The sequence below is a fragment of the Pyrus communis genome, chromosome 15 (genome assembly GCF_041283825.1).
Source record: "Pyrus communis isolate YQ-2024b chromosome 15, ASM4128382v1, whole genome shotgun sequence".
NCBI classification, from domain to species: Eukaryota; Viridiplantae; Streptophyta; class Magnoliopsida; order Rosales; family Rosaceae; genus Pyrus; species Pyrus communis.
This window is the reverse complement of record NC_142579.1, coordinates 4,073,142-4,081,751: the sequence shown is the minus strand read 5'-3', so window position 1 is coordinate 4,081,751 and position 8,610 is coordinate 4,073,142. Positions and strand designations below refer to the sequence as shown.

Here is an 8,610-nt window from a genome sequence, read left to right as displayed (position 1 = left end):
ATGTTTTTGTTATAAACAGCATAGCCACAATGGTAGGAATGAAGAGTCACACGTTGCTACACAGTGGTTAAATTATGAAAACCACAAGGTTCAAATTTGCATATCCAAAAGTGTGAGCATATTTATTCTCCACGTACGACTTTGTAACCAAAGTTGTGGCAAACAGAGGCCTGAAATCTCAGAATGCAATCTCTTTCACATATCTTCACACCCCACCTCCTCCAACCTTATCCCTCAGTTTCATATCCTTTTTAGGGTTATATTATTTACATGCACGCTGCAGCCTCTGGCCCTAGCTTCTTCCTGGTCATTGGATTCCGCTGTGCTGATGAGTGTACCATGCAATTCAATGGATGACATGGACCCAAGCATGATCAATATCAATGTTCAAATTATGGAGTAGGATTATCTCTCCTCTTTTTTTCCCTCTCATTCCCTCTCCTCCTATTTGAACGGTCATGATTAAGACACGTCAATATCTTATATTAATTTTTTATAAAAAGAGAAAGGCAAATTAGAAAATGTGAGAAAAGAGAATGTAAGGGGATGAAAAGAGAAAAGCAGAGAATCCTACTCCTCAAATTATTTCCGCATAATGTTTTCGGAAAAAAACATCAGAGTCAGTTCGAAAGAATTATCATAACAATTTCAGTTTGATAATTGATACCCACTTTTGATTTTCGCAGAAGTTATCTGTCAGTACTGAACTTGGCTCCATTGATAGTATTTGGACAATTGTTAGACCATTATACAAATCAAACTCAAGGTGTTTGATTTAAAATGTTTTTGGAATCCAAAATTAATTTTATTAAATATGCATTTAATCATTATAAAAACACTTCCAAACGAACGCTATAGTTAGTTTCAAGTGCAGACGCATGTAAGAATATAGGAATTAGACTCATCTAGTGTAAGACCATAGCTTATCCTTTATCTTTTGTCAAATGTTTATCTTCTTATTTACAGCCAAATAAGTTTGGTCAAATGCTAATAGGAAATCTTATCTTTTATCCGAACAAGGTTGATATACTAGCTATTGGTTAGATTATTAACCTCTAATTTTGTGGAATTAGAATGATTAGAATTATTAACCTTGCCATTTTATTTTCAAAAGAAAAGTAAGTAGAGGGAAGACATAATATTTGGAAAATTCAATTTAAATTAAATTTCAAAATTAACTAATTTATTATCCATAAGTATGTGTAGTTCTAATTTTGACTTTACTTAATTTCTGTTATTTCACGGAAAATATATATAATATATTTATTAAGACTTTATTTTTTATCTTTTCATCCTTCTTTGTTCCCTCTCTTTCCTCTCGCTTCTCACCGAACTTCAACTCACAAAAGGTAATTAAAATGTTGACTAATTTGAAGAAAATTGCTATTGACATTCTAAAAAAACTCATTTTGTACTCTACATTTTTATACTTAGAAAAAAAATCACTTATAAAAAATGTAAAATATGATTTTTAAAGTCCTAATAGCGGTTCCTATTAAAGAGCAGTTCCCCATCTAATTCTCAATATTTTTATTCTTTTAACAAAAATAAAGAAGAGTTAGAAGAAAGAAAAAAAACAAGTGTAGTTATCAATTCCGTTAAATGATTTGCATAATCCCAAGGCGGGGGTCCCCAAACGGTGAAGAGGAGTGTGGATAAAACGTGTGTTCCATCCGCCAATCAGAACGCAGAGAAATCAGAAATCCCAAACACCCCAACCCCCTCCGGAATTCCCAATTGGCAAGGGACTCCCACAGAGAGGGAGAGAGGGTCAATTCTTTTGTACGCCCACCAAACCCACACCCTCCCCCCTTCTCTCTCAAAACGCAAATTAGAACCCAAAAATCCAAATCAATCGCCCAGCATTACTTCCTTCGGCTGCTCCAATCCCAATACCACACTCCTCCAATCTCTTCTCTTCTCAAATTTTTGAGGATTTTTGGAAGCGCCTTCTCGTTTGGGTCAATGGCGGTGTCGACCAGTTTCGCCGGAGCAAAGTTGGAGGCTCTGCTGTCGAGATCTTCATCGTCGGCTGCAACCACGTCGTCCACGGCCTCTAGCGGTTCCTGTTTGGTGGGTTCTGTGAGGCCAATTAGGAGCCGAAGGCTCCAAATTCAGAGAGGAGTGAGGTGCGAGGTGGCTGCTTCTTCTGATGCTTCTGCTGCCGCGGTTCAGTCCGTCGCTTCCAATATCTCCGCTCTTGAGCAGCTCAAGACCTCTGCCGCTGACAGTACGTTTCTCTTTTCCCATTAATATCCTTCTGCTTTGTTTTGTTTCCTATTGAATTTATTAATTTTTTTGTGTGTCTTCTAATGGGTTTGTGTTGGAATTGATTTTTCTTCTTGCAATTGTGGGTTTTGTGAATGTATTTGTTCCGAATAATGTTAATGCATGATGGGTTTTGTGTAATGTTGATGGTTTTTTATCCAATATATATGTGCTCAAATTTTTGGAGATTGTCTGGGTTTAGAATTGCTGCATAGAAAGTCCAGTTTGGGATTTTTCTCATTTTCCCAAGCATCTTTTCAGTATGAATTTTGAATGCAAGAGAAATCACAGCCATACAATGTGTCTGTAATCCGGGGTTGGTATCGTATCTCATATGTACTTCTGAATGTATTATCTTTTACCCCCACCTCTTTTACCTGCGGTTCTATGATTCAGATGCTTTTGATGACCGTAGGATAATATTTGGTTTGGTTGTGTTCATGATTCAAGGTTGTTTTCATACTTTATATAAGAATCTGTTTGTCGTACTTTTTTTCTGTATTTGTAATGTTGTCTAACTAAAGTTCCACTATTTTTCTTCTCAGGATACACAAAGGAAAGAAGCAGCATTGTGGTCATCGGACTTAGTATTCACACAACACCCGTTGAAATGCGTGAAAAACTCGCCATTCCAGAAGCAGAATGGCCTCGAGCCATAGAGGAGCTGTGTGGTTTAAATCACATAGAAGAAGCAGCTGTTCTTAGCACTTGCAACCGAATGGAGATATATGTTGTAGCTCTATCTCAGCATCGTGGTGTCAAAGAAGTTACCGAGTGGATGTCAAAGGTACTTTCCGTTACTTTATGTGTTGTTTGTGGTATAAATGACAATAACCGACTCTTTTGCATGTGTATTGTGACATGGATAAGTCAATCATCTTATTTGACATTGGAGAAAATATTTTTTTTTTTTATTTTTGATTCCTTTCTTTGAAACGAAAAATTACACTCAATTTCTTTGTGGGTTACAGTTTGAGCCTGTACGGTTTTTCCTTTCTCCGGCTTATGAAAAGAGTATCCTGAATTGATCATGATCATTTCTTGCTCCAAAACATGACCTGACACTCTTTGCTTTGTTTGCAGACAAGTGGAGTCCCTGTTTCTGAGCTATGCCAACACCGGTTTTTACTCTATAATAAAGATGCCACTCAGCACCTCTTTGAAGTATCAGCAGGTCTTGACTCTCTTGTCCTCGGAGAAGGTCAAATTCTTGCCCAGGTGAAACAAGTTGTTAAAGTCGGCCAAGGAGTTGTTGGCTTTGGTAGAAACATCAGTGGGCTCTTCAAGCACGCAATCACTGTGGGAAAGCGGGTTAGAACTGAAACAAACATTGCTGCTGGGGCAGTTTCTGTAAGCTCTGCTTCTGTTGAACTTGCCTTGATGAAGCTTCCTGCACCATCACATGCTACTGCAAGAATGTTGGTGATTGGTGCGGGCAAAATGGGAAAGCTTGTGATCAAACACTTGGTAGCAAAAGGTTGCACAAAGATGGTTGTTGTGAATAGAACCGAGGAGAGAGTGGCATCCATCCGTGAGGAGCTGAAGGGTATTGAGATCATTTACAAGCCTCTTACAGAAATGCTTACCTGTGCAGCAGAGGCAGATGTGGTTTTTACCAGCACCGCATCAGAAACCCCATTATTTTTCAAAGATGATGTGAAGGACCTTCCTGCTGTAGGTCCAGAGACTGGTGGTTTGAGGCTTTTTGTTGATATTTCCGTCCCTCGGAATGTGGGTTCATGTGTTGCTGATGTTGATGGTGCTCGACTTTACAATGTTGATGACCTTAAGGAGGTTGTGGCTGCTAACAAAGAGGATCGCCTTCGGAAAGCAATGGAAGCTCAGGAAATTATTACTGAAGAATCGAAACAATTTGAAGCTTGGAGGGATTCTTTGGAGACAGTACCTACCATCAAGAAATTAAGAGCTTATGCTGAAAGAATCAGAGCTGCAGAGCTTGACAAATGTTTATCAAAAATGGGTGATGACATATCAAAGAAAACAAGAAGAGCTGTAGATGATCTTAGCCGAGGTATTGTGAACAAGCTCCTTCATGGTCCGATGCAGCACTTAAGATGCGATGGGAGTGATAGTCGAACTCTGAGTGAGACACTTGAGAATATGCATGCTCTTAACAGAATGTTCAGCCTTGAGACAGAAATATCCGTATTGGAGCAAAAAATTCGAGCAAAGGTGGAACAATCCCAGAAGTAAAGCTACAACATCAAATTTCTTTCGCGACACATCTACTTCCTCAAACTCGAATAAGGGGAAAACATTCTCACATTGTCATTTTAGCGTTCCCTCTGGTGAAATCTTCAATTCCATAGACAAATTGTGTTGGTCCCAGCTGGTCTGGGCGACCTTCCAATTCATTCATTGGTGTAAGACACTAACCTGATTCTTATCTTCGTAAGTGGCTGTTCGGCTTCGTATCGAAATTATGAGGTTATATCTGTACTAGTGTTAATTCTTGTAATTAAAAGTAATTTGAGATGAATATAGATTGCAATTCATAATTTTGTCGAGATTATTGTCCAATTGTGTCTCATTAGTTGGTGAAACACCGCAACCCGTACCATTGGTATATTGGGCAAAATATGAAACTATTGCTGTTTCCCGTCACTGTCATCACTATCAATTTGGTTCCTTCCGGTGAGGAGCCTTATGTGATCACCTGGATAGCCGATTCTCTTGTGCGGACCAATTTTTGTGGACCAATGGTGTGAACCAAGTTTAGCCGTTGGATTTGATGTGAACGGCTCACAACAAAACTGAGCTCATTAGTGGGTCCAGGTCCTAAAAGACCTGTGAATTATACGGGTCTATAGGACCCGGTTCCATTGAAAGACTCAGCTGATCATAGTCGTTAGATCTTCGTCCGCACCGTTGGTCCACATGAGAGAAACGCTCTCACTTGGATGGCCTCGTCAAATGTTTATGGTCCGCCTCCGTTAGACCATCTCCAATGGTTGGGTTAAAAGCCAAATATTTTAACCCGGAAAATTTAGCTTTTAGCCCAGAAACAACTTTTCTACTCCAACCGTTCTGGCCTAAAATTTTAGCCCGGGATTATTAAAGAATGAACTTAGGCTTTTTTTTTTCTTAAATTAAATTTAAAAAAAATAAATAAATATGTAAATTGTCGTAAATTAATTTTATAAACATTTGAATCTAAAAAAATTTAAATTCCGATAAATATTAAAAAATCACTAAATTTCCCACAAAGCAAGCCGTCAACTTAATTAATAAAGCACATAATTAATAAACATAATTAATAAAGCACATAATTCATACACTACATAAACTTAACAATCATATCCACCATCTTCACTTGGTGATGGACTTCGTTGAAATGTTGGGATATAGGGTTGAGAAGATTCATCATCTTGAAACATACTCCTTGAGGCAGACTTTCGCATAATTTCCTTTTGCTTACCACGTAAGAACTTCTTCCTCTCTGGAGTGTATTTGCTGAGGTCCTTCATCATGAATTCAATTTCAAACCTATTTTCCTCCCTATCCGAGATTTCCTTCATTTGCAAACGCATTCGGGCCGCTTCTTCTTGGCGAGCGCTATGAGTTTCGTTCAATTTTGCCATTTCGGTATCAAAGTGTCCACTCATCAGATCTTGGGACTTCCCTTTTCTCTTTGCTTCCTTTTGCTTACCTCTTCCTGGGGGCCTTGCAAAAGAAGGAGATGGGGTCATTTCATCGACACCTTCATCAACACCTTCATCTCCGGCATTTGTCTGTGCAGCTTCACGTTGAAATAATCTTCCCCATTGTTGGTCCGCATCGGTTCCCCACCTCGGACAATCCTTGAGGATGTCCCAAGCATGTTGCAACTTAAAAACTTGATTTTTTGGTGTTACTCTTGTCTTGTAAATTTCCATTGCTTTGTCACCCTATGCAAAAAATACATAAAAATAATTAGTTGCAACATAATATTATGTACATGACAAATAAAATATCAAAAACAAAACTCACAATTTCTATGGCGCTCCTCCCACTAGCCATGCCAACCACGGCTCTCTCCAAGCTTCCCTTCCATAAAGTGCATGCTTTGTTGATAGTCTTCCACCGATCTTAAACACCACCACCATCCCGCCTGCTACCATTGCAGTTTTCGTGAAACTTTGCAATGATTTTATCCCACAAAACCTTCTTATTTTGATTAGTGCCAACTGCACCATCTTTGCTAACAGAAACTCATGCCAAGCATAGAGCAACATCTTCCTCACAAGTCCAATTACGACCTCTAATATGCTCTCTTGCCATGTTGAACAATTTGGAAATGGAAAGAAATGGTAGAAAGATAAATTGGAAGAATTGTAAGAGAAATTTGAGTTTTGTGTGGATGTTTGAACAGATACATAGGTATTTATAGAGTTTTTGGGTGAATTTTGAGTTAAATAATTTTTTTTTAATTATTTTAACCGTTAGATTTAAATTTGAGCCGTTAGATCTTTTTTTTTTTACCGTTAGATTTGATTATATTTGATCTCAGCCGTTGGATTCAATGTATTTTAAAATAACATATTTTAAAAAATCAAATTTGAATCTAGATCGTTGGATCAACCAACGGTCCTTGAAACGCAACCGTTGGATTGCAAAAATAGTCGTTGGAGTTCATCTGGGTGGCCGACAACCCGCTGACAGCGGGGCCCACCCTGTCGGGCACGGACTGCAAGCGCTTCGCGTGGGGCGCGTTCGCGAGTGAGCGGGCCGAGACTGGCCTTTGGGCCAGCGAGTCTAGTCGCGCGGGGGGGGGGGGGAATCTGAGGGGTATTTGGCCCAACTTTAACATTTGGCATTTAGCCCAATGTTTTAGCATGGGTTGGAGATGGTTTGGAGGGGAAATTTGGCATTTAGCCCATTGTTGGAGATGGTCTTAGGAAGGCTATAAATAAAGGTCCATAAGCCATCTTCAATCGAAGGGGCTATGCTTAGCCCCAATTCAGATTATACTCATGCAAAAAATTATTTTTTAATAAACATTGCCATGCTATATTTATATACCATCTCTAATCGAGGGGGGCTAAAAATAGCCCCCTCAATAATTTATTATTTAAAGTTTGTTCTTTAATTTTATTGGTTAATTGAATTAAACTACCATATTAAAATAAGATTTTCGGACATATTTTGTGTGACATCCCACATCATCCAAGTGAGTGATCCTTATATGTATATTCTCATCCCTACCTAGTACGAGGCCTTTTGAGAGCTCACTGACTTCGGGTTTCATGAGAACTCCGAAGTTAAGTGAGTAGCGCACGAGAGCACTCCTAGGATGGGTGACCCATTGGGAAGTTCTCGTGTGAGTTCCTAGAAACAAAACCGTGAGGGCGTGGTCGGGGCCCAAAGCGGACAATATCGTGCTACGGTGGTGGAGCGGATCCGGGAAGTGGTCTGCCCCGGGGCGGGATGTGACATTTTGAGTGCCACTTGAAGATGTGGCCGTTTGAAAATTATTGAAAAAATTAAAGGAAAAATTATTGGAAGAGATAAGAGAGGGGTGTGTATGAAAAAAGTGTTTGAGATGAATATAATGTAAAGAATTGAAATAAAATAAGGTAAGATAGTATGAAATGATGAAAAGAATGTGAGAAATGGTGTAGAAATGTCTTAGGTATTTATAGGAAAAAAATTAGAAATTTTAATTTTTTTTTAGGGTAAATATCAGTTTACTACCCTCATATTTCGTGATTTTCAACATTTAGTACATCAAGTTTTTTTTCGTCCCAGCGTCATACCTAAAGTGTTAATTTTGAGATAGTCTCATACATCCGTTAGTCAAATTGTTAAATTTGCTGTTAACTGATGATGTGACGCCTATGTGGACAATAACTGGGCACCACGTGTCATTAAGGGATCCACATGGAATTATTTATTTATTTTTTTGGAGAAGGGGTTCAAAAAAAAAAAAGTGAATAAATAAATAAATAAACCTTGTCTTCTACCTCCCCTAACCCCCTGCACCCTCTCCCTTTCTTCTCTCTTCTACAACCCGCACCCCTTCCCTCCCTTCTCTCTTCTACAACCTGCACCACCCTCCCGTCTCTCCTCCTTCCTCCCTTATCCCTCCATTCTCTCCTCTGTACCAACCCACCAAACCCTCATCTCCTCTACACCACCCTCCCTTCTCTCCACCGAATCAAAACACTAATTTAAAACCAAAAAAAAAAAAAAAAAAAAATCCTCAACATTTGCAACTACCAAACAAACAAAAAATGCACAATTCGAAGCAAGATTCATAATTGACACCAAATTTTACCCTAAATCACAAAACAATAAATTTAAAAATTAAAAAGACTGAGAATCGAATGAAAGAATACCTGT

General features: G+C 38.8%; 2 protein-coding genes across 2 annotated transcripts; one reads left to right on the top strand and one right to left on the bottom strand.

Moving 5' to 3' along the window:
• Window positions 1-1,634: 1,634 nt before the first annotated feature.
• On the top strand, window positions 1,635-4,787 carry LOC137736011 (glutamyl-tRNA reductase 1, chloroplastic). The gene is made up of 3 exons (XM_068475361.2): window positions 1,635-2,230; window positions 2,814-3,055; window positions 3,352-4,787. The coding sequence occupies exons 1-3, from the start codon at window positions 1,966-1,968 to the stop codon at window positions 4,480-4,482; spliced, it is 1,638 nt and encodes a 545-aa protein (XP_068331462.1). The 5' UTR covers window positions 1,635-1,965; the 3' UTR covers window positions 4,483-4,787.
• A 656-nt stretch (window positions 4,788-5,443) lies between these two features.
• LOC148690385 (uncharacterized) lies at window positions 5,444-8,299 on the bottom strand. The gene is made up of 2 exons (XM_088685484.1): window positions 6,259-8,299; window positions 5,444-6,176 (listed from the first exon to the last, which is right to left on the bottom strand). Exons 1-2 carry the CDS (start codon window positions 6,286-6,288, stop codon window positions 5,577-5,579), a joined length of 630 nt encoding a protein of 209 aa, XP_088541610.1. The 5' UTR covers window positions 6,289-8,299; the 3' UTR covers window positions 5,444-5,576.
• Between the last annotated feature and the right edge of the window lie 311 nt (window positions 8,300-8,610).

Bases quoted from the DNA above. Each gene is read 5' to 3' on its own strand.
- LOC148690385 (XM_088685484.1), bottom strand. From the start codon at position 6,288: ATGGCTAGTGGGAGGAGCGCCATAGAAATT. The intron at 6,177-6,258 runs GTGAGTTTTGTT...TTTTTTGCATAG, and splicing joins GGAGGAGCGCCATAGAAATT to GGTGACAAAGCAATGGAAAT.
- LOC137736011 (XM_068475361.2), top strand. From the start codon at position 1,966: ATGGCGGTGTCGACCAGTTTCGCCGGAGCAAAGTTGGAGGCTCTGCTG. The intron at 2,231-2,813 runs GTACGTTTCTCT...TTTTCTTCTCAG, and splicing joins CAAGACCTCTGCCGCTGACA to GATACACAAAGGAAAGAAGC. The intron at 3,056-3,351 runs GTACTTTCCGTT...CTTTGTTTGCAG, and splicing joins TTACCGAGTGGATGTCAAAG to ACAAGTGGAGTCCCTGTTTC.